Source organism: Brachyhypopomus gauderio, unplaced genomic scaffold (assembly GCF_052324685.1).
Source record: "Brachyhypopomus gauderio isolate BG-103 unplaced genomic scaffold, BGAUD_0.2 sc233, whole genome shotgun sequence".
Taxonomy (NCBI): domain Eukaryota; kingdom Metazoa; phylum Chordata; class Actinopteri; order Gymnotiformes; family Hypopomidae; genus Brachyhypopomus; species Brachyhypopomus gauderio.
The window spans coordinates 48,031-73,171 of NW_027507054.1; the positions used below are offsets into that span (position 1 = coordinate 48,031).

The 25,141-nt window shown below is 35.8% G+C and overlaps 1 protein-coding gene and 1 long non-coding RNA gene across 3 annotated transcripts; one reads left to right on the top strand and one right to left on the bottom strand.

Annotated features, from left to right (window-relative positions):
- Window positions 1-11,278: 11,278 nt before the first annotated feature.
- On the bottom strand, window positions 11,279-14,695 carry LOC143503742 (uncharacterized). Of its 2 annotated transcripts, XR_013127233.1 has the most exons (4): window positions 14,555-14,695; window positions 13,424-13,546; window positions 12,610-12,699; window positions 11,279-12,404 (listed from the first exon to the last, which is right to left on the bottom strand). It is a non-coding gene; the product is annotated as an uncharacterized LOC143503742 (long non-coding RNA). The 2 variants fall into 2 exon arrangements; XR_013127232.1 differs by lacking the exon at window positions 12,610-12,699.
- A 219-nt stretch (window positions 14,696-14,914) lies between these two features.
- On the top strand, window positions 14,915-18,859 carry LOC143503741 (uncharacterized). The gene is made up of 7 exons (XM_076995699.1): window positions 14,915-15,073; window positions 15,197-15,283; window positions 15,371-15,448; window positions 15,638-15,775; window positions 16,044-16,166; window positions 16,362-16,436; window positions 16,532-18,859. Exons 1-7 carry the CDS (start codon window positions 14,948-14,950, stop codon window positions 18,704-18,706), a joined length of 2,802 nt encoding a protein of 933 aa, XP_076851814.1. The 5' UTR covers window positions 14,915-14,947; the 3' UTR covers window positions 18,707-18,859.
- Window positions 18,860-25,141: the final 6,282 nt, after the last annotated feature.

Below are 25,141 nucleotides of genomic sequence, written 5' to 3' on the forward strand. Positions count from 1 at the left end.
ATGTTACACATGCATTTCCTAACAAGTAGTAAGGCTTGCATTAAGGCGTTCAAAACAGCGTTTGCTGGCGTTGTAAGAGCTCTAAACAGTGTTTCTGAGCATAACTTGTGGCAAAAGTGCAACTTTTGAAGAATGAAAAGAAAACTCATATTTTGAATGAAAACAGTGTTTGGATGTGATAACAAGCTGTTTTATCATGTTTGTAATGTTACACATCCATTTTCTAACAAGTAGTAAGTCTTGCATTAAGGCGTTCAAAACAGCGTTTGCTGGCGCTGTAAGCGCTCTAAACAGTGTTTCTGAGCATAACTTGGAGCAAAAGTGCAACTTTTGAAGAATGAACTGAAAACTCATATTTTGTTCTAAAACAGTGTTTGGATGTGATAACAAGCTGTTTTATCATGTTTGTAATGTTACACATGCATTTCCAAACAAGTAGTAAGTCTTGTATTAAGGCGTTCAAAACAGCGTTTGCTGGCGCTGTAAGCGCTCTAAACAGTGTTTCTGAGCATAACTTGGAGCAAAAGTGCAACTTTTGAAGAATGAACTGAAAACTCATATTTTGTTCTAAAACAGTGTTTGGATGTGATAACAAGCTGTTTTATCATGTTTGTAATGTTACACATGCATTTCCTAACAAGTAGGTAAGGCTTGCATTAAGGCGTTCAAAACAGCGTTTGCTGGCGCTGTAAGCGCTCTAAACAGTGTTTCTGAGCATAACTTGGAGCAAAAGTGCAACTTTTGAAGAATGAACTGAAAACTCATATTTTGTTCTAAAACAGTGTTTGGATGTGATAACAAGCTGTTTTATCATGTTTGTAATGTTACACATGCATTTCCTAACAAGTAGGTAAGGCTTGCATTAAGGCGTTCAAAACAGCGTTTGCTGGCGCTGTAAGCGCTCTAAACAGTGTTTCTGAGCATAACTTGGAGCAAAAGTGCAACTTTTGAAGAATGAACTGAAAACTTATATTTTGTTCTAAAACAGTGTTTGGATGTGATAACAAGCTGTTTTATCATGTTTGTAATGTTACACATGCATTTCCTAACAAGTAGGTAAGGCTTGCATTAAGGCGTTCAAAACAGCGTTTGCTGGCGTTGTAAGAGCTCTAAACAGTGTTTCTGAGCATAACTTGTGGCAAAAGTGCAACTTTGGAAGAATGAACTGAAAACTCATATTTTGTTCCAAAACAGTGTTTGGATGTGATAACAAGCTGTTTTATCATGTTTGTAATGTTACACATGCATTTCCTAACAAGTAGTAAGGCTTGCATTAAGGCGTTCAAAACAGCGTTTGCTGGCGTTGTAAGAGCTCTAAACAGTGTTTCTGAGCATAACTTGTGGCAAAAGTGCAACTTTTGAAGAATGAAAAGAAAACTCATATTTTGAATGAAAACAGTGTTTGGATGTGATAACAAGCTGTTTTATCATGTTTGTAATGTTACACATCCATTTTCTAACAAGTAGTAAGTCTTGCATTAAGGCGTTCAAAACAGCGTTTGCTGGCGCTGTAAGCGCTCTAAACAGTGTTTCTGAGCATAACTTGGAGCAAAAGTGCAACTTTTGAAGAATGAACTGAAAACCAGAGGTGGGGACTCGAGTCACATGACTTGGACTCGAGTCAGACTCGAGTCATTAATATTAAGACTTTTGACTTGACTTGAAAAAATATTCAGAGACTTAGACTTGACTTGGACTTTTACACCAATAACTTGGGACTTGAATTGGACTTGAACCTGTTTACTTGCAAATACTTGATTTTTTTTACCCCAAATCTAAATTTTAAAACGCATATTAATATTTATAAAGTGCGCCCCATTAATTTCATTTCCGTCCTTCTGACGCAGACCAGTCCTCTGCTTTTCCACACTCTGTACGTGTGTGTGTGCATGAGCTGCAGCACAACCAATCAAATGGGGGGTTGGCGAACGTAAATTTTTACCGGGCGGGTTGTAAAATGGACACAAATTAAGTATTATATCGCGATCGATCGATCGCCAGTGGTTGGTGCCAGAGCGAACTAGTAACTCATTGAATCATAGATGTGGATCAGAGGTAAATAAACTAGAATTTTTCCGGCGTGAGAAATCGGATGTGTGGCGTGAGAGCGTGTGAAGACGGTCAAATGCGTGTGTCTCACGCTCAATGCGTGAGAGTTGGCAACCCTGGGTTCTGTATCTGAACTCGGGGAAGAGAGCCTCTCTCTGTCACCATCATAATATCCAGTTCTATCTCAGCATGGATTGTGTATTTGAAGACATCTACGTCGAGAAAAAAATATATTGACAAAAGTGGAGCGAGTTTTCAGCTATGGGGACATCATTCATCGTGCACAAATGACATACAGACTTTTGACCAGCAAATGCAATGCAGAATAGTTTACTGAAATGTCTAAAGTTGCAGATTCCTGTTAATTGTTCAGTTCTTATATTTGTTTGTCTTGTGTCACTCACACATGTTCTCCAAGAAACCAGATAAGAGAAGAGAGGGAAAATGCTGTTATGGTTCTTTGTATTGTACTGTGAAAATATCAGCACTTTTTATTTAAACATGGAGTTCTACTTATGACTTTTTCACAGAATATTTATTTCTGGAAAATTGTAGTTTAAAGTATGAATATTTTTGCAGCTAAGTTTAACAAATTGAACTGTGCAATAAAGAGGTGTAATTTTAATTTTTTTTATACTTCGTGTTTTCAGTTGCACATGTTTTATCAAGATTTGAGGAGAATACAGATTTTAAAAAGAACGCATGTCTGTTATTTACATTTAAAATATACCTGCAACATTGGTAAAAAAAAAAAAAAGACTCGAAAGGACTTGAAATTCCAAGTTTCAGACTTGGGACTTGACTTGACTATTGCCTGTCTTGACTCGAGACTTGACTTGACTTGAGTGTCTTTGCTTGAGACTTGACTCGGGACTTGAGGTATAAAGACTTGGACTTACTTGAGACTTGCAAAACACTGACTTGGTCCCACCTCTGCTGAAAACTCATATTTTGTTCTAAAACAGTGTTTGGATGTGATAACAAGCTGTTTTATCATGTTTGTAATGTTACACATGCATTTCCAAACAAGTAGTAAGTCTTGTATTAAGGCGTTCAAAACAGCGTTTGCTGGCGCTGTAAGCGCTCTAAACAGTGTTTCTGAGCATAACTTGGAGCAAAAGTGCAACTTTTGAAGAATGAACTGAAAACTCATATTTTGTTCTAAAACAGTGTTTGGATGTGATAACAAGCTGTTTTATCATGTTTGTAATGTTACACATGCATTTCCTAACAAGTAGGTAAGGCTTGCATTAAGGCGTTCAAAACAGCGTTTGCTGGCGCTGTAAGCGCTCTAAACAGTGTTTCTGAGAATAACTTGGAGCAAAAGTGCAACTTTTGAAGAATGAACTGAAAACTCATATTTTGTTCTAAAACAGTGTTTGGATGTGATAACAAGCTGTTTTATCATGTTTGTAATGTTACACATCCATTTTCTAACAAGTAGTAAGTCTTGCATTAAGGCGTTCAAAACAGCGTTTGCTGGCGTTGTAAGAGCTCTAAACAGTGTTTCTGAGCATAACTTGTGGCAAAAGTGCAACTTTTGAAGAATGAAAAGAAAACTCATATTTTGAATGAAAACAGTGTTTGGATGTGATAACAAGCTGTTTTATCATGTTTGTAATGTTACACATGCATTTCCTAACAAGTAGGTAAGGCTTGCATTAAGGCGTTCAAAACAGCGTTTGCTGGCGCTGTAAGCGCTCTAAACAGTGTTTCTGAGCATAACTTGGAGCAAAAGTGCAACTTTTGAAGAATGAACTGAAAACTCATATTTTGTTCTAAAACAGTGTTTGGATGTGATAACAAGCTGTTTTATCATGTTTGTAATGTTACACATGCATTTCCTAACAAGTAGGTAAGGCTTGCATTAAGGCGTTCAAAACAGCGTTTGCTGGCGTTGTAAGAGCTCTAAACAGTGTTTCTGAGCATAACTTGGAGCAAAAGTGCAACTTTTGAAGAATGAACTGAAAACTTATATTTTGTTCTAAAACAGTGTTTGGATGTGATAACAAGCTGTTTTATCATGTTTGTAATGTTACACATGCATTTCCTAACAAGTAGGTAAGGCTTGCATTAAGGCGTTCAAAACAGCGTTTGCTGGCGTTGTAAGAGCTCTAAACAGTGTTTCTGAGCATAACTTGTGGCAAAAGTGCAACTTTTGAAGAATGAACTGAAAACTCATATTTTGTTCTAAAACAGTGTTTGGATGTGATAACAAGCTGTTTTATCATGTTTGTAATGTTACACATGCATTTCCAAACAAGTAGTAAGTCTTGTATTAAGGCGTTCAAAACAGCGTTTGCTGGCGCTGTAAGCGCTCTAAACAGTGTTTCTGAGCATAACTTGGAGCAAAAGTGCAACTTTTGAAGAATGAACTGAAAACTCATATTTTGTTCTAAAACAGTGTTTGGATGTGATAACAAGCTGTTTTATCATGTTTGTAATGTTACACATGCATTTCCTAACAAGTAGGTAAGGCTTGCATTAAGGCGTTCAAAACAGCGTTTGCTGGCGCTGTAAGCGCTCTAAACAGTGTTTCTGAGCATAACTTGGAGCAAAAGTGCAACTTTTGAAGAATGAACTGAAAACTCATATTTTGTTCTAAAACAGTGTTTGGATGTGATAACAAGCTGTTTTATCATGTTTGTAATGTTACACATGCATTTCCTAACAAGTAGGTAAGGCTTGCATTAAGGCGTTCAAAACAGCGTTTGCTGGCGCTGTAAGCGCTCTAAACAGTGTTTCTGAGCATAACTTGGAGCAAAAGTGCAACTTTTGAAGAATGAACTGAAAACTTATATTTTGTTCTAAAACAGTGTTTGGATGTGATAACAAGCTGTTTTATCATGTTTGTAATGTTACACATGCATTTCCTAACAAGTAGGTAAGGCTTGCATTAAGGCGTTCAAAACAGCGTTTGCTGGCGTTGTAAGAGCTCTAAACAGTGTTTCTGAGCATAACTTGTGGCAAAAGTGCAACTTTTGAAGAATGAACTGAAAACTCATATTTTGTTCCAAAACAGTGTTTGGATGTGATAACAAGCTGTTTTATCATGTTTGTAATGTTACACATGCATTTCCTAACAAGTAGTAAGGCTTGCATTAAGGCGTTCAAAACAGCGTTTGCTGGCGTTGTAAGAGCTCTAAACAGTGTTTCTGAGCATAACTTGTGGCAAAAGTGCAACTTTTGAAGAATGAAAAGAAAACTCATATTTTGAATGAAAACAGTGTTTGGATGTGATAACAAGCTGTTTTATCATGTTTGTAATGTTACACATCCATTTTCTAACAAGTAGTAAGTCTTGCATTAAGGCGTTCAAAACAGCGTTTGCTGGCGCTGTAAGCGCTCTAAACAGTGTTTCTGAGCATAACTTGGAGCAAAAGTGCAACTTTTGAAGAATGAACTGAAAACTCATATTTTGTTCTAAAACAGTGTTTGGATGTGATAACAAGCTGTTTTATCATGTTTGTAATGTTACACATGCATTTCCAAACAAGTAGTAAGTCTTGTATTAAGGCGTTCAAAACAGCGTTTGCTGGCGCTGTAAGCGCTCTAAACAGTGTTTCTGAGCATAACTTGGAGCAAAAGTGCAACTTTTGAAGAATGAACTGAAAACTTATATTTTGTTCTAAAACAGTGTTTGGATGTGATAACAAGCTGTTTTATCATGTTTGTAATGTTACACATGCATTTCCTAACAAGTAGGTAAGGCTTGCATTAAGGCGTTCAAAACAGCGTTTGCTGGCGTTGTAAGAGCTCTAAACAGTGTTTCTGAGCATAACTTGTGGCAAAAGTGCAACTTTTGAAGAATGAACTGAAAACTCATATTTTGTTCCAAAACAGTGTTTGGATGTGATAACAAGCTGTTTTATCATGTTTGTAATGTTACACATGCATTTCCTAACAAGTAGTAAGGCTTGCATTAAGGCGTTCAAAACAGCGTTTGCTGGCGTTGTAAGAGCTCTAAACAGTGTTTCTGAGCATAACTTGTGGCAAAAGTGCAACTTTTGAAGAATGAAAAGAAAACTCATATTTTGAATGAAAACAGTGTTTGGATGTGATAACAAGCTGTTTTATCATGTTTGTAATGTTACACATCCATTTTCTAACAAGTAGTAAGTCTTGCATTAAGGCGTTCAAAACAGCGTTTGCTGGCGCTGTAAGCGCTCTAAACAGTGTTTCTGAGCATAACTTGGAGCAAAAGTGCAACTTTTGAAGAATGAACTGAAAACCAGAGGTGGGGACTCGAGTCACATGACTTGGACTCGAGTCAGACTCGAGTCATTAATATTAAGACTTTTGACTTGACTTGAAAAAATATTCAGAGACTTAGACTTGACTTGGACTTTTACACCAATAACTTGGGACTTGAATTGGACTTGAACCTGTTTACTTGCAAATACTTGATTTTTTTTACCCCAAATCTAAATTTTAAAACGCATATTAATATTTATAAAGTGCGCCCCATTAATTTCATTTCCGTCCTTCTGACGCAGACCAGTCCTCTGCTTTTCCACACTCTGTACGTGTGTGTGTGCATGAGCTGCAGCACAACCAATCAAATGGGGGGTTGGCGAACGTAAATTTTTACCGGGCGGGTTGTAAAATGGACACAAATTAAGTATTATATCGCGATCGATCGATCGCCAGTGGTTGGTGCCAGAGCGAACTAGTAACTCATTGAATCATAGATGTGGATCAGAGGTAAATAAACTAGAATTTTTCCGGCGTGAGAAATCGGATGTGTGGCGTGAGAGCGTGTGAAGACGGTCAAATGCGTGTGTCTCACGCTCAATGCGTGAGAGTTGGCAACCCTGGGTTCTGTATCTGAACTCGGGGAAGAGAGCCTCTCTCTGTCACCATCATAATATCCAGTTCTATCTCAGCATGGATTGTGTATTTGAAGACATCTACGTCGAGAAAAAAATATATTGACAAAAGTGGAGCGAGTTTTCAGCTATGGGGACATCATTCATCGTGCACAAATGACATACAGACTTTTGACCAGCAAATGCAATGCAGAATAGTTTACTGAAATGTCTAAAGTTGCAGATTCCTGTTAATTGTTCAGTTCTTATATTTGTTTGTCTTGTGTCACTCACACATGTTCTCCAAGAAACCAGATAAGAGAAGAGAGGGAAAATGCTGTTATGGTTCTTTGTATTGTACTGTGAAAATATCAGCACTTTTTATTTAAACATGGAGTTCTACTTATGACTTTTTCACAGAATATTTATTTCTGGAAAATTGTAGTTTAAAGTATGAATATTTTTGCAGCTAAGTTTAACAAATTGAACTGTGCAATAAAGAGGTGTAATTTTAATTTTTTTTATACTTCGTGTTTTCAGTTGCACATGTTTTATCAAGATTTGAGGAGAATACAGATTTTAAAAAGAACGCATGTCTGTTATTTACATTTAAAATATACCTGCAACATTGGTAAAAAAAAAAAAAAGACTCGAAAGGACTTGAAATTCCAAGTTTCAGACTTGGGACTTGACTTGACTATTGCCTGTCTTGACTCGAGACTTGACTTGACTTGAGTGTCTTTGCTTGAGACTTGACTCGGGACTTGAGGTATAAAGACTTGGACTTACTTGAGACTTGCAAAACACTGACTTGGTCCCACCTCTGCTGAAAACTCATATTTTGTTCTAAAACAGTGTTTGGATGTGATAACAAGCTGTTTTATCATGTTTGTAATGTTACACATGCATTTCCAAACAAGTAGTAAGTCTTGTATTAAGGCGTTCAAAACAGCGTTTGCTGGCGCTGTAAGCGCTCTAAACAGTGTTTCTGAGCATAACTTGGAGCAAAAGTGCAACTTTTGAAGAATGAACTGAAAACTCATATTTTGTTCTAAAACAGTGTTTGGATGTGATAACAAGCTGTTTTATCATGTTTGTAATGTTACACATGCATTTCCTAACAAGTAGGTAAGGCTTGCATTAAGGCGTTCAAAACAGCGTTTGCTGGCGCTGTAAGCGCTCTAAACAGTGTTTCTGAGAATAACTTGGAGCAAAAGTGCAACTTTTGAAGAATGAACTGAAAACTCATATTTTGTTCTAAAACAGTGTTTGGATGTGATAACAAGCTGTTTTATCATGTTTGTAATGTTACACATCCATTTTCTAACAAGTAGTAAGTCTTGCATTAAGGCGTTCAAAACAGCGTTTGCTGGCGTTGTAAGAGCTCTAAACAGTGTTTCTGAGCATAACTTGTGGCAAAAGTGCAACTTTTGAAGAATGAAAAGAAAACTCATATTTTGAATGAAAACAGTGTTTGGATGTGATAACAAGCTGTTTTATCATGTTTGTAATGTTACACATGCATTTCCTAACAAGTAGGTAAGGCTTGCATTAAGGCGTTCAAAACAGCGTTTGCTGGCGCTGTAAGCGCTCTAAACAGTGTTTCTGAGCATAACTTGGAGCAAAAGTGCAACTTTTGAAGAATGAACTGAAAACTCATATTTTGTTCTAAAACAGTGTTTGGATGTGATAACAAGCTGTTTTATCATGTTTGTAATGTTACACATGCATTTCCTAACAAGTAGGTAAGGCTTGCATTAAGGCGTTCAAAACAGCGTTTGCTGGCGTTGTAAGAGCTCTAAACAGTGTTTCTGAGCATAACTTGGAGCAAAAGTGCAACTTTTGAAGAATGAACTGAAAACTTATATTTTGTTCTAAAACAGTGTTTGGATGTGATAACAAGCTGTTTTATCATGTTTGTAATGTTACACATGCATTTCCTAACAAGTAGGTAAGGCTTGCATTAAGGCGTTCAAAACAGCGTTTGCTGGCGTTGTAAGAGCTCTAAACAGTGTTTCTGAGCATAACTTGTGGCAAAAGTGCAACTTTTGAAGAATGAACTGAAAACTCATATTTTGTTCTAAAACAGTGTTTGGATGTGATAACAAGCTGTTTTATCATGTTTGTAATGTTACACATGCATTTCCAAACAAGTAGTAAGTCTTGTATTAAGGCGTTCAAAACAGCGTTTGCTGGCGCTGTAAGCGCTCTAAACAGTGTTTCTGAGCATAACTTGGAGCAAAAGTGCAACTTTTGAAGAATGAACTGAAAACTCATATTTTGTTCTAAAACAGTGTTTGGATGTGATAACAAGCTGTTTTATCATGTTTGTAATGTTACACATGCATTTCCTAACAAGTAGGTAAGGCTTGCATTAAGGCGTTCAAAACAGCGTTTGCTGGCGCTGTAAGCGCTCTAAACAGTGTTTCTGAGCATAACTTGGAGCAAAAGTGCAACTTTTGAAGAATGAACTGAAAACTCATATTTTGTTCTAAAACAGTGTTTGGATGTGATAACAAGCTGTTTTATCATGTTTGTAATGTTACACATGCATTTCCTAACAAGTAGGTAAGGCTTGCATTAAGGCGTTCAAAACAGCGTTTGCTGGCGCTGTAAGCGCTCTAAACAGTGTTTCTGAGCATAACTTGGAGCAAAAGTGCAACTTTTGAAGAATGAACTGAAAACTTATATTTTGTTCTAAAACAGTGTTTGGATGTGATAACAAGCTGTTTTATCATGTTTGTAATGTTACACATGCATTTCCTAACAAGTAGGTAAGGCTTGCATTAAGGCGTTCAAAACAGCGTTTGCTGGCGTTGTAAGAGCTCTAAACAGTGTTTCTGAGCATAACTTGTGGCAAAAGTGCAACTTTTGAAGAATGAACTGAAAACTCATATTTTGTTCCAAAACAGTGTTTGGATGTGATAACAAGCTGTTTTATCATGTTTGTAATGTTACACATGCATTTCCTAACAAGTAGTAAGGCTTGCATTAAGGCGTTCAAAACAGCGTTTGCTGGCGTTGTAAGAGCTCTAAACAGTGTTTCTGAGCATAACTTGTGGCAAAAGTGCAACTTTTGAAGAATGAAAAGAAAACTCATATTTTGAATGAAAACAGTGTTTGGATGTGATAACAAGCTGTTTTATCATGTTTGTAATGTTACACATCCATTTTCTAACAAGTAGTAAGTCTTGCATTAAGGCGTTCAAAACAGCGTTTGCTGGCGCTGTAAGCGCTCTAAACAGTGTTTCTGAGCATAACTTGGAGCAAAAGTGCAACTTTTGAAGAATGAACTGAAAACTCATATTTTGTTCTAAAACAGTGTTTGGATGTGATAACAAGCTGTTTTATCATGTTTGTAATGTTACACATGCATTTCCAAACAAGTAGTAAGTCTTGTATTAAGGCGTTCAAAACAGCGTTTGCTGGCGCTGTAAGCGCTCTAAACAGTGTTTCTGAGCATAACTTGGAGCAAAAGTGCAACTTTTGAAGAATGAACTGAAAACTCATATTTTGTTCTAAAACAGTGTTTGGATGTGATAACAAGCTGTTTTATCATGTTTGTAATGTTACACATGCATTTCCTAACAAGTAGGTAAGGCTTGCATTAAGGCGTTCAAAACAGCGTTTGCTGGCGCTGTAAGCGCTCTACCCAGGCAAAAAAAAAGTGTACTGAAATATACTTAATTTAAGTGCACTTAATATACTTCAGTGCATCATGATAAATATACTAAAAATGTGCTATTTTCACACACTAACTTTGTACTTAAGTGTGCTGTATGCATGTTTTATTACTACTAAAATTGTACTTAAACATAATTAAATATACTCAACTGTACTATTTTGAGACACCATTAAGTCTATTTAAGTGCACCTATAGTATACTTTCTCCCAGGCAAAAAAAGTGTACTGAAATATACTTAATTTAAGTGCACTTTCAGTGCATCATGATAAATATACTAAAAATGTGCTATTTTCACACACTAACTTTGTACTTAAGTGTGCTGTATGCATGTTTTATTACTACTAAAATTGTACTAAACATAACTAAATATACTCAACTGTACTATTTTTAGACACCACTAAGTCTATTTAAGTGCATCTATAGTATACTTTCTCCCACCAAATCTTTATTTTAAAAACATACTTTGTGTGAACTTGGAGTATGTTTAAATCCACCTTTAAGATTACTATTAGTATATTAATAAAACATAATAAATGTTTTATTAAGCACCATTGGTCTTTGTAATGGCACTATAGCATACTAAGAACATATTTATTACACAATAGCACATTTATCATAAATGCATTACAAAATATAAATGTAAGTGTACTTTGGTGTACTTTTTTCACCTGCGGGACAGCTCTACTGTGTGTTAGGTATTGAATTTAACTAATTACATCAACACAATGCCCATATATATATTTTAAAGTGTTTTTATTGACTTATAAAATGCTTTGTGTATTTCCACAATAACCAAACCTTTTAGATACACTGAAATACAGCACAGACAAGTGTTGTGAAGTGTAGCTTGTAGTGCTGTATATTAGATCCAAACAGAAACCTAAACAGTTGCTCTTGTATTCAGAACAGTTCTGTGTCAAATTCACAAAATTTACATAAACAAAACATAACTTAATAACTACATAACTACACTACATTTTATACTGTTTGTTTTTGTACACAAAACTCTCATTATTGCATTTTCTTCTAATGGCTGCTCTCACTTCTGACACACTTGTACCAGGAAACTCCAAAAGTACAGCATCAGTACAAAAAGAAAATAACAAAATGATAAATAATGCTTGTGAACTTTGTAAGGCATATACCACAAATTACACATTATAAAACCTAAATAAACAAGTGACAAGTGATGAGTATTAATACAATGCATTCAAATGACTAAAACTGCTTTGACAATAGCTCAGGCATTGGAACAGGCTAGGGTTAGGGTTAAGGTTAGAGGTATCCCAATTGCATGTCCTGTAGCAGGCAGTTCTGTTGTGTTAGCATTTTTTTAAAGATTTGTTTGCAGAATGGTAAAACAGCCAACAGTCCTTCTCAAAATGGTTTGTGCTAATTCATAGGCATAGTATTACCTTTTTTGTAGATTTATTGTAGATTTATTCAGTTCACTGGTTATCTCAAATGGTCTAAAAACACTGGTTCTGGAGAGCTACCTTCTTGCAGAGTTTAGTTCCGTCCTGTATCCAATAGGCTATCCTGCTCCTTACTTAAACCAAAACTGTGTAGCAAATTGTGGTTGTAACTAGGCTCTGAGGGAGGTAGCTCTCTAGAACCATAGTTGGTCATTATAAAAACACCAAAATGAAGAAAAATCAAAAATACATACTAACAAGGGCACTCAGCTTTTCCGGGTCTAACTGATCCTTTGGTGTTCCAAGTGCTGAATTTCCAGTTAGACTTGAGGAAGCCAACACATCCCTCCCAAAAAGAAGCATGGCTAATTCTTGGGTGAACAGTGTCCGGTTTAATCTTCGGAAGCAGCTTTTGCTGACCTGCACCCTTGTGTTGCCCAGGAAAATCTGTGTCCAGAAAATATATTTACATCCTCTTTAATTTTCTATGGATTTATGTAACAGGACATAAAACATCTGCTTAGAAAGTCATCACATTTTAAAAAACACAACCTATGATGAACAACACCTTATCACAAATTACTGTGTCATGATTCATTTAAAATATGCAAAACTGCTAAATCGGTACATGAAAAATTAAGTGCACCTTTACCTTTTTCATTTAGGAATTAAGTTTGGCCAAAACTACGTCATGCAACAGGACAATGATCTCAAGCACACCAGCAAATCTACAATAGAATGGCTAAAAAAAAGAGAAGAACCAAGATGTTGCAATAGCCACTCAAACTACAGACCTCAACCCAATTAAAATGGCAGGACTTTAAGAGAGCTGTGCATAAACAAATGCCCACAAACCTCAATGAACTAAAGCTACGTAAACGTGCAAAGAACAGTGTCCCAAAATTCCTTCTGAATGATGTGAGACTTCTAAAATCATTCAAAAAAGATTTCTTCAGGTTGTTAAATGCTCATTGATTCATGTGGTGTACTTCATTTACACACATGGCTTCTGCCCTTTTGCAGTTTTTTGTAAATAATAACTTATTGTAATTTGTCATGTTATTGATCATCTGAGATTTTATTTTCCTAATTTTATCACCTATGGACCAGATATTAATAATTATAATAATAATACATTTTATTTAATGATGGCGCCTTTCATGGCACTCAAGGACACCTTACAACAGTTAATAAATTAAAATCAGACAAACAGATCTACATATATTCAAATACTTTCAGCCAGATAAAATATAAGACACACAGGGAGAAGTGAAAATGAGGAGTCAGAAGTATGCTAATGTGAATAGGTGGGTTTTAAGCAGAGATTTGAAGGTAGATAGACAGTCAATATTGCGGATTTGAGTAGGAAGGGCATTCCAAAGAAACGGGGCAGAGTAGCTAAAAGCTCCCACAGTAGAAAAAAAAACATATTTAGCTACTTATCAATTTATTTATATAATATCAACCTTTGGTTTGCTTCCATCCACTGAGGTGGTACACTGTGCAACCCCTCTCTTCTCAGCTGCCATCATCCACATGTCCTCATTCCTAAGAAAGGCCTTTTTTCTCTATCAAGACCTTATAGTTGTCTGTGAATATCAAACATAAAAGGTAAGACAAAATATCTACAGCATGTCTTTTCAGTAACTTTGTCAAGATTCCATAAAAACGTAATTACATATAAAGCAAGGTATTTACAGGTAGCCATAAAGTAAAGTCTTAGTAACAAACCTATTCCTTTCTACCATAATATATATATATATATATATATATATATATATATATATATATATATATATAAAACACTTCGTGTTCAGATAGGAAGCAACACTGATTGTGAATCAATTTCAACTGCTCTTGTGCAAATGGAACAGACAACAGGTAGAAATGAGAGATTTTCAACTGATTTCAAAGATTTTTATTCATTGAGATCTAGGATGTGTTATTTTAGTGTTCCCTTTATTTTTTTTAACAGTATATATATATATATATATATATATATATATATATATATATATATATATATACACACACACACACACACACAGTATATAATGTAATAGTCTATTAATCACAGTTAATTCATTGGTTGGAGGTGGGGGTTATCTTTACAATTACTTCAAGTAAAATGGAGTTTATAGTGCTTCTCATGTGTACCCAACCACGAGAAGCACCGTTCTTAGTTTTAAGAACGGGTGGATTTTTTGTCTGCCATAAAAACATCCTTCGTGTTTTCTAAGCTGTGCACACAATTATAAACGAACGTTTACTTGAAGCAATTGTAAAACATTGCATGTATCTTTACTGGAAAACACGGAGGCTTTGGCCGACCAAACGCAACTTCCAACGGGAGTACATTTCATGGCGGGGGTGACATGTTCTCACGTTTGGTTATTGTAGAAAGCATATCCATTCAACTATTTTATGGCGTGTGTCAATTCCAAGACAAAAATCGCGAGCGAGGAAAATCACTTCGCGCAAGGAAAACCGCTCACTCATACTAGATAGTTTACCTCGCTCGCTATTTTAGTCTCAGAATAGGTATGTTAGGTATGAAGACTAGAAGCCTACAGGAATGCACTTATGAGAATACATACCTCCTAGTAATAGCAGTTTTGCGGCCACCTTCTTTTGTGGGTCTTTCCTGTTAGCCTGGTACACGTCAATCCACCCGTCGTCGATCCAAAGATCCGGCCTGCTAATACCTGAACTAGCTGCTTTGTGTACTGGAGTGTCACAATGTCAGTACTTTCGACATGAACTGATTTGTCCCTGAAATCAAATATTCCGAACTTAAACGGTGCCGTTTTCTACTGGAAATATTCCCCGAACTGTACCCGACCTTATGATACACTTACAGCTGTGACTGAGTTAACAAATAAATCCTAAGTACCCATGAACACATAGTCTGCTGTAATTGGCTCTCTGTATCTTTAAAGTGATTGGTTGAAATCAAACGAGGACGTTTAAGATACTATGCGCGCGTTTTTATGAGAAAAATACAACGCTTTGCAGCAGACATGGCATCTAAAAGACAATACAAAGAATATCTACTGGATGAGTCGAAACAACCTTCAAGAGCTACCAAACACAGACGGATTGCAAAAGAGAAAGAGGTATTTCATGTTTTATATATCTTCTCTTATTAACAACAACAATAATTATGAAAATAATATTTGTATTATATTGTAATATGAATCGTTAATTTTGACCACAAGGGAATGTTTTGTTCATTGCAGAATACTTCATACAGTAGAGAAAATTACAAGAAATACCTGTATTGTGCAACCTCAGACACAAACACAAAAAGAAAGGTCTTAGAAGAGGTATGTTATGTTTCCATTTACAAGAATACAAATTATGGATGTTTTAATTAACGTATTACACATTGACATTGTAACTGCATTCCTTAGATTCCACTTTCATTTAATGGAGAAGAAAAATCTTCTTTGGAGGCATACTCAAAACTCATTCCCACATGTGACATGCAGGTAAAATCAATAAGATAAAATTCAATAGCAGGAGATTTAATTGTCAGTATCTGTGTGCTGTTTCTTAATTTTATTAGTACAGAGAATCTGCAAAATACTTTACTCTTAAGTTTTCATTCATTCAGAATTGTATTCGTTTGTTATTATATAAAGATTGCTTAATACATCCATGAACTGTCCCATGATCAGAATGTTCCAGATGAAGAACCTTTTACAGAAGAGGGAGCAAGCAGTCAGCCATATGATGAAAGCATAATAAGAAAGCATCATGTCAATTCAGCAGGAGAAGAGCAGCAGCAGGAAACACCAAACAAAAGTTCATCAGAGGTACTAAAATGTCAGAATTTGGAAATATGTAGATTCATTCATGGGACTGTGTTGAATTGTTGTTGCATTATTGTCATTCCAGTAAGATTATATGAAATGGGAATATTTGTGCATTAATTTTCCCTGTCATGTGTCAGAACACTGATAAGTACGGTCCTTGTATTTTAAAGCTGTGTGTCTTTTCTTAAAATATGATATAATCATGTAAAATTGCTGTTTCTATTTCATTTGACAATGTTCTATTATGTTGATTGCACATATTATGCAGCTAGCCAGAGACGAAGAATGCAGACAGTCCCACTCAGTGCTGGAATTGCCACAGACAGCATACCCAGACAGCACTTTCACTTATGCAAGAGGGGATCAACAGGATATGCAAACAGAAGTACAGGTAACAGTTACTCAATGAAGATTTTTAAATATAACTGAAGCTCTAAAAAAATAATAAGCTGTCACTAGTATGAAAATTGATCTAGAAATAAAGGTTATTATTATTACTATCATTAATATTCCCATAATAATGATATATTAATTGTCAACATCAACACTAGTTTAAATATTACAGATTTATAAATATTTCTTACAGGAATTATATGAAACGCAACCAGAACACATAGACTCTGCCACAACATTTGACCAGCAAGAGATTCCAAAGAGCAAGGTTGTTAGCTTTTATTATCGTATGTTTTGAGTACAAAAGCAGTCTTTTTCTGTAGATGAGTTATTTAAAGTTATTACTATGTAATATCTTCACAGACAGACCCTTTGGATGGAGATGATCTTGCATATCCTGGAGCACCACTGACAAAAGGACAAAGTTTGCTCTTACTCATGTCTTATGTACTAAGGCACAATCTGACATCGGTGGCACTGGAACATCTATTAAAGATTTTCAATGAGCATTTACCAGGCATGGCACCAGTGACCACATATCTTTTTCACAAAGCTTATGGACAGTATGGAAATTATCAACCACATTTTTATTGTCCAGCATGTGGAAACTACTTAGGGGATAATACAAGTGAACTACAATGTAGTGCTTGTCATGCAATAACTGATTCCGAGAGCTGTCTTAAAAGTGGGTGTTTCTTTCTAGTGCTTAAATTGGCTTCACAGCTCAAAACATTGCTTGAACAAAAACAGACAAGTTTAAACAAAGATCAGCTGTCTGCAGATGAGATATCAGATATACAATTTGGAGAAGAATACCGTAAGCTAAAAGATTCTGGTGAATTGGGTGAGGATGACATATCTTTAATTTGGAACTGTGATGGGATACCAGTGTTCAAGAGCTCAAAGTATCAAATCTGGCCCATTCAATGCCAAGTCATAGAACTTGAACCTAAAGAACGTAAGGCAAATATCTGTCTTCCGTGCCTCTGGTTTGGGGAGAAGAAGCCCAACATGTTAACATTTCTGAAGCCATTTGTAGATGAGCTGTTAGTTCTAGAAAGAGATGGCATTAAGTGGAAAGACTCAGCAAACATAGAGCATGTCTCCAAAGTGTATGCTCTCATATGTAGTTCAGATTCAGTTGCTCGCCCACTTCTAAGAAACACCAAACAGTTTAATGGGTTTTATGGATGTGATTTCTGTTATCATGTTGGAGGTGGTCCTTACATAAACAAAGCCCCAAAGCCACATCTCAGAAATGAAGCTGAGCACTTTCATGATGCAATGGCTGCAACACCCGAGAATCCTGTAATGGGAGTAAAAGGACCTTCATTATTAATGAAACTCAAGACATTTCAAATGATAAATGGATTTGTTCCAGAGTATCAGCACTGTGTCTGCCTTGGTGTGACCAGACAACTAGCCAAACTGTGGTTTGACTCAAAACATCATGACAAAGAGTGGTACATAGGAACAAAAGCAGACAACATTGACAAAGAGCTCATTGCAATTAAACCCCCAGTTGAAATAACTAGAGTACCACGATCTGTGGCAGACAGAAAATATTGGAAAGCATCAGAGTGGAGGTCATTCCTCTTATTCTATGCTCTGCCAACATTGAATGGGGTTTTAGTGAAGAAATTCTGGAACCACCTTTTTCTGTTAGTGTTTGCTATGCACATTCTTTTGGGACAAAAAGTGAAACACAGTGACATTGAATTAGCGGAAAGAGCTCTCAAAAAGTTCACTATGCTGTTTGAAAAGTTATATGGAGCAGCAAATATGACATTTAATGTTCATCTACTGACACACATTGCAGCAAGTGTGAGGAATTGGGGGCCTTTGTGGGCCACATCAACCTTTTCCTTTGAATCGTTTAATGGCACTCTGTTACATTACTTCAGTGGAACCACACATGTTCCTGAGCAAATAGTTAAAAGATTTCTTTGCTGGAGGAGTCTAACACAAAAAGCAGGAAAGATAATGGCAGATGCTAATGATGGGGTTAAAAACGTTTTTTCTGATCTCATAAACAACAAATTATCAACCTCTAATTCATCTAGCCTAAATGAAAATGTCAGGGTTTTTGGCACACCCTGTCATGGCAAACTGTCTGCGTTACAAACAATTGCTATCAAAAACTTGCTGGGTGTTACCGTCAGACACTGTGAATGTTATCACCGTTTCATTATAAAAGGCATACTCTATCATTCAAGCAGTAACAGAGGTCTAAAAAAAAGAATTAACTCAACAGTGGAATTACAGGATGGAAGATTATGTAGAATTCTTAGCATGGTAGTATTCAAAAGACAGCATTTATCAATGCACTGTGTACTGGTAAAAGAGCTCATGAAGACTAGTAGACAGCTCTGCAGGGATGGTCAGTTGAACATTGCTTCCACTTTTGTATCTGAAGTGTTGGAATCCAAGAATGTGTATGCAGTGCCCACTGAACTGTTCTACAGGAAAGCTGTTTTGGTCCAATCAAGAGGCAACGAGTATGTTATTCCTCTCCCAAACAATGTAGAGAGAGATTAAATAGTAACTGAAGAACTATAAGAAAAACCTTACAAAAAATAAATTTCAAGATTGTCCTGTTATATGCATTATTTATTATTTATTATTATTATGTATTATTAGAAATGCTGGTGACCACACAGGCTTTTAGTGTATTAAAAAGTGCTGTATGTTGCTGTTGTTGTTATTGATCCTGTTTATTCCAAATTCATTTTTGTATCACATAAAAAAATAGGTGACTTCAATTTAAAAAAATAACCCTAAGGTATATTTGAATAAAAGTAGCTAACTAAAGATTATTTACATTTAAAAATAAAAATGGATAATGCATTTATATCTTTTAGCACTTTACTATTTTACTGATAAACTGGTGGAGTATTTCAAAACATTAAACAGAAAAGGTCAGTTAAGGAAATGTACTTTTATTGTATATTTGTAAACACATCAAAGCACACTTTAAAATAATGTACCAAACGTGCACTAGGGTAGTATATTTATCTGAATACACCAAAGATCAATTTAAATATGAATTCAAATTAGTGTACTTATATGAAGTACACTGAAGTACTGCTGAGATAAAATGTACTTGCAATTATTGCATTGGAATTTGCACTTAAAATAATTCAGCATTATTTTTTAAGTAGTATACTTTCTCTGAATACACTAAAGATCAATTAAAATATTAGTTCGAATTAGTGTACTTATATGAAGTACACTGAAGTACTTCTAAAGTAAAAATGTACTTGAAATTAATGCATTTCCATTATATTTTATTTGTACTTATATTAAGCACACAAAAAAGTAATGTACTTGAAATGTATTAGCTGAAATTAAAATACATTGGTAGTACATTAAAGTATACTTAATTTTTACCTGGGTAAACAGTGTTTCTGAGAATAACTTGGAGCAAAAGTGCAACTTTTGAAGAATGAACTGAAAACTCATATTTTGTTCTAAAACAGTGTTTGGATGTGATAACAAGCTGTTTTATCATGTTTGTAATGTTACACATGCATTTCCTAACAAGTAGGTAAGGCTTGCATTAAGGCGTTCAAAACAGCGTTTGCTGGCGCTGTAAGCGCTCTAAACAGTGTTTCTGAGCATAACTTGGAGCAAAAGTGCAACTTTTGAAGAATGAACTGAAAACTTATATTTTGTTCTAAAACAGTGTTTGGATGTGATAACAAGCTGTTTTATCATGTTTGTAATGTTACACATGCATTTCCATACAAGTAGTAAGGCTGGCATTAAGGCGTTCAAAACAGCGTTTGCTGGCGTTGTAAGAGCTCTAAACAGTGTTTCTGAGCATAACTTGTGGCAAAAGTGCAACTTTTGAAGAATGAACTGAAAACTCATATTTTGTTCTAAAACAGTGTTTGGATGTGATAACAAGCTGTTTTATCATGTTTGTAATGTTACACATGCATTTCCTAACAAGTAGTAAGGCTTGCATTAAGGCGTTCAAAACAGCGTTTGCTGGCGTTGTAAGAGCTCTAAACAGTGTTTCTGAGCATAACTTGTGGCAAAAGTGCAACTTTTGAAGAATGAAAAGAAAACTCATATTTTGAATGAAAACAGTGTTTGGATGTGATAACAAGCTGTTTTATCATGTTTGTAATGTTACACATCCATTTTCTAACAAGTAGTAAGTCTTGCATTAAGGCGTTCAAAACAGCGTTTGCTGGCGTTGTAAGAGCTCTAAACAGTGTTTCTGAGCATAACTTGTGGCAAAAGTGCAACTTTTGAAGAATGAAAAGAAAACTCATATTTTGAATGAAAACAGTGTTTGGATGTGATAACAAGCTGTTTTATCATGTTTGTAATGTTACACATCCATTTTCTAACAAGTAGTAAGTCTTGCATTAAGGCGTTCAAAACAGCGTTTGCTGGCGCTGTAAGCGCTCTAAACAGTGTTTCTGAGCATAACTTGGAGCAAAAGTGCAACTTTTGAAGAATGAACTGAAAACTCATATTTTGTTCTAAAACAGTGTTTGGATGTGATAACAAGCTGTTTTATCATGTTTGTAATGTTACACATCCATTTTCTAACAAGTAGTAAGTCTTGCATTAAGGCGTTCAAAACAGCGTTTGCTGGCGCTGTAAGCGCTCTAAACAGTGTTTCTGAGCATAACTTGGAGCAAAAGTGCAACTTTTGAAGAATGAACTGAAAACTCATATTTTGTTCTAAAACAGTGTTTGGATGTGATAACAAGCTGTTTTATCATGTTTGTAATGTTACACATGCATTTCCTAACAAGTAGGTAAGGCTTGCATTAAGGCGTTCAAAACAGCGTTTGCTGGCGCTGTAAGCGCTCTAAACAGTGTTTCTGAGCATAACTTGGAGCAAAAGTGCAACTTTTGAAGAATGAACTGAAAACTCATATTTTGTTCTAAAACAGTGTTTGGATGTGATAACAAGCTGTTTTATCATGTTTGTAATGTTACACATGCATTTCCTAACAAGTAGGTAAGGCTTGCATTAAGGCGTTCAAAACAGCGTTTGCTGGCGTTGTAAGAGCTCTAAACAGTGTTTCTGAGCATAACTTGGAGCAAAAGTGCAACTTTTGAAGAATGAACTGAAAACTCATATTTTGTTCCAAAACAGTGTTTGGATGTGATAACAAGCTGTTTTATCATGTTTGTAATGTTACACATGCATTTCCTAACAAGTAGTAAGGCTTGCATTAAGGCGTTCAAAACAGTGTTTGCTGGCGTTGTAAGAGCTCTAAACAGTGTTTCTGAGCATAACTTGTGGCAAAAGTGCAACTTTTGAAGAATGAAAAGAAAACTCATATTTTGAATGAAAACAGTGTTTGGATGTGATAACAAGCTGTTTTATCATGTTTGTAATGTTACACATCCATTTTCTAACAAGTAGTAAGTCTTGCATTAAGGCGTTCAAAACAGCGTTTGCTGGCGCTGTAAGCGCTCTAAACAGTGTTTCTGAGCATAACTTGGAGCAAAAGTGCAACTTTTGAAGAATGAACTGAAAACTCATATTTTGTTCTAAAACAGTGTTTGGATGTGATAACAAGCTGTTTTATCATGTTTGTAATGTTACACATCCATTTTCTAACAAGTAGTAAGTCTTGCATTAAGGCGTTCAAAACAGCGTTTGCTGGCGTTGTAAGAGCTCTAAACAGTGTTTCTGAGCATAACTTGTGGCAAAAGTGCAACTTTTGAAGAATGAAAAGAAAACTCATATTTTGAATGAAAACAGTGTTTGGATGTGATAACAAGCTGTTTTATCATGTTTGTAATGTTACACATGCATTTCCTAACAAGTAGGTAAGGCTTGCATTAAGGCGTTCAAAACAGCGTTTGCTGGCGCTGTAAGCGCTCTAAACAGTGTTTCTGAGCATAACTTGGAGCAAAAGTGCAACTTTTGAAGAATGAACTGAAAACTCATATTTTGTTCTAAAACAGTGTTTGGATGTGATAACAAGCTGTTTTATCATGTTTGTAATGTTACACATGCATTTCCTAACAAGTAGGTAAGGCTTGCATTAAGGCGTTCAAAACAGCGTTTGCTGGCGTTGTAAGAGCTCTAAACAGTGTTTCTGAGCATAACTTGGAGCAAAAGTGCAACTTTTGAAGAATGAACTGAAAACTTATATTTTGTTCTAAAACAGTGTTTGGATGTGATAACAAGCTGTTTTATCATGTTTGTAATGTTACACATGCATTTCCTAACAAGTAGGTAAGGCTTGCATTAAGGCGTTCAAAACAGCGTTTGCTGGCGTTGTAAGAGCTCTAAACAGTGTTTCTGAGCATAACTTGTGGCAAAAGTGCAACTTTTGAAGAATGAACTGAAAACTCATATTTTGTTCTAAAACAGTGTTTGGATGTGATAACAAGCTGTTTTATCATGTTTGTAATGTTACACATGCATTTCCAAACAAGTAGTAAGTCTTGTATTAAGGCGTTCAAAACAGCGTTTGCTGGCGCTGTAAGCGCTCTAAACAGTGTTTCTGAGCATAACTTGGAGCAAAAGTGCAACTTTTGAAGAATGAACTGAAAACTCATATTTTGTTCTAAAACAGTGTTTGGATGTGATAACAAGCTGTTTTATCATGTTTGTAATGTTACACATGCATTTCCTAACAAGTAGGTAAGGCTTGCATTAAGGCGTTCAAAACAGCGTTTGCTGGCGCTGTAAGCGCTCTAAACAGTGTTTCTGAGCATAACTTGGAGCAAAAGTGCAACTTTTGAAGAATGAACTGAAAACTCATATTTTGTTCTAAAACAGTGTTTGGATGTGATAACAAGCTGTTTTATCATGTTTGTAATGTTACACATGCATTTCCTAACAAGTAGGTAAGGCTTGCATTAAGGCGTTCAAAACAGCGTTTGCTGGCGTTGTAAGAGCTCTAAACAGTGTTTCTGAGCATAACTTGGAGCAAAAGTGCAACTTTTGAAGAATGAACTGAAAACTTATATTTTGTTCTAAAACAGTGTTTGGATGTGATAACAAGCTGTTTTATCATGTTTGTAATGTTACACATGCATTTCCTAACAAGTAGGTAAGGCTTGCATTAAGGCGTTCAAAACAGCGTTTGCTGGCGTTGTAAGAGCTCTAAACAGTGTTTCTGAGCATAACTTGTGGCAAAAGTGCAACTTTTGAAGAATGAACTGAAAACTCATATTTTGTTCTAAAACAGTGTTTGGATGTGATAACAAGCTGTTTTATCATGTTTGTAATGTTACACATGCATTTCCAAACAAGTAGTAAGTCTTGTATTAAGGCGTTCAAAACAGCGTTTGCTGGCGCTGTAAGCGCTCTAAACAGTGTTTCTGAGCATAACTTGGAGCAAAAGTGCAACTTTTGAAGAATGAACTGAAAACTCATATTTTGTTCTAAAACAGTGTTTGGATGTGATAACAAGCTGTTTTATCATGTTTGTAATGTTACACATGCATTTCCTAACAAGTAGGTAAGGCTTGCATTAAGGCGTTCAAAACAGCGTTTGCTGGCGCTGTAAGCGCTCTAAACAGTGTTTCTGAGCATAACTTGGAGCAAAAGTGCAACTTTTGAAGAATGAACTGAAAACTCATATTTTGTTCTAAAACAGTGTTTGGATGTGATAACAAGCTGTTTTATCATGTTTGTAATGTTACACATGCATTTCCTAACAAGTAGGTAAGGCTTGCATTAAGGCGTTCAAAACAGCGTTTGCTGGCGCTGTAAGCGCTCTAAACAGTGTTTCTGAGCATAACTTGGAGCAAAAGTGCAACTTTTGAAGAATGAACTGAAAACTTATATTTTGTTCTAAAACAGTGTTTGGATGTGATAACAAGCTGTTTTATCATGTTTGTAATGTTACACATGCATTTCCTAACAAGTAGGTAAGGCTTGCATTAAGGCGTTCAAAACAGCGTTTGCTGGCGTTGTAAGAGCTCTAAACAGTGTTTCTGAGCATAACTTGTGGCAAAAGTGCAACTTTTGAAGAATGAACTGAAAACTCATATTTTGTTCCAAAACAGTGTTTGGATGTGATAACAAGCTGTTTTATCATGTTTGTAATGTTACACATCCATTTTCTAACAAGTAGTAAGTCTTGCATTAAGGCGTTCAAAACAGCGTTTGCTGGCGTTGTAAGAGCTCTAAACAGTGTTTCTGAGCATAACTTGTGGCAAAAGTGCAACTTTTGAAGAATGAAAAGAAAACTCATATTTTGAATGAAAACAGTGTTTGGATGTGATAACAAGCTGTTTTATCATGTTTGTAATGTTACACATCCATTTTCTAACAAGTAGTAAGTCTTGCATTAAGGCGTTCAAAACAGCGTTTGCTGGCGCTGTAAGCGCTCTAAACAGTGTTTCTGAGCATAACTTGGAGCAAAAGTGCAACTTTTGAAGAATGAACTGAAAACTCATATTTTGTTCTAAAACAGTGTTTGGATGTGATAACAAGCTGTTTTATCATGTTTGTAATGTTACACATCCATTTTCTAACAAGTAGTAAGTCTTGCATTAAGGCGTTCAAAACAGCGTTTGCTGGCGCTGTAAGCGCTCTAAACAGTGTTTCTGAGCATAACTTGGAGCAAAAGTGCAACTTTTGAAGAATGAACTGAAAACTCATATTTTGTTCTAAAACAGTGTTTGGATGTGATAACAAGCTGTTTTATCATGTTTGTAATGTTACACATGCATTTCCTAACAAGTAGGTAAGGCTTGCATTAAGGCGTTCAAAACAGCGTTTGCTGGCGCTGTAAGCGCTCTAAACAGTGTTTCTGAGCATAACTTGTGGCAAAAGTGCAACTTTTGAAGAATGAAAAGAAAACTCATAATTTGAATGAAAACAGTGTTTGGATGTGATAACAAGCTGTTTTATCATGTTTGTAATGTTACACATCCATTTTCTAACAAGTAGTAAGTCTTGCATTAAGGCGTTCAAAACAGCGTTTGCTGGCGCTGTAAGCGCTCTAAACAGTGTTTCTGAGCATAACTTGGAGC

What these genes read in the sequence shown, in the direction of transcription:
- LOC143503741 (XM_076995699.1), top strand. Translation starts at nt 14,948, where the DNA reads ATGAGAAAAATACAACGCTTTGCAGCAGACATGGCATCTAAAAGACAA. An exon ending in GGATTGCAAAAGAGAAAGAG is followed by an intron (nt 15,074 to 15,196) that starts GTATTTCATGTT and finishes TGTTCATTGCAG; the next exon opens with AATACTTCATACAGTAGAGA. An exon ending in AAAGAAAGGTCTTAGAAGAG is followed by an intron (nt 15,284 to 15,370) that starts GTATGTTATGTT and finishes TGCATTCCTTAG; the next exon opens with ATTCCACTTTCATTTAATGG.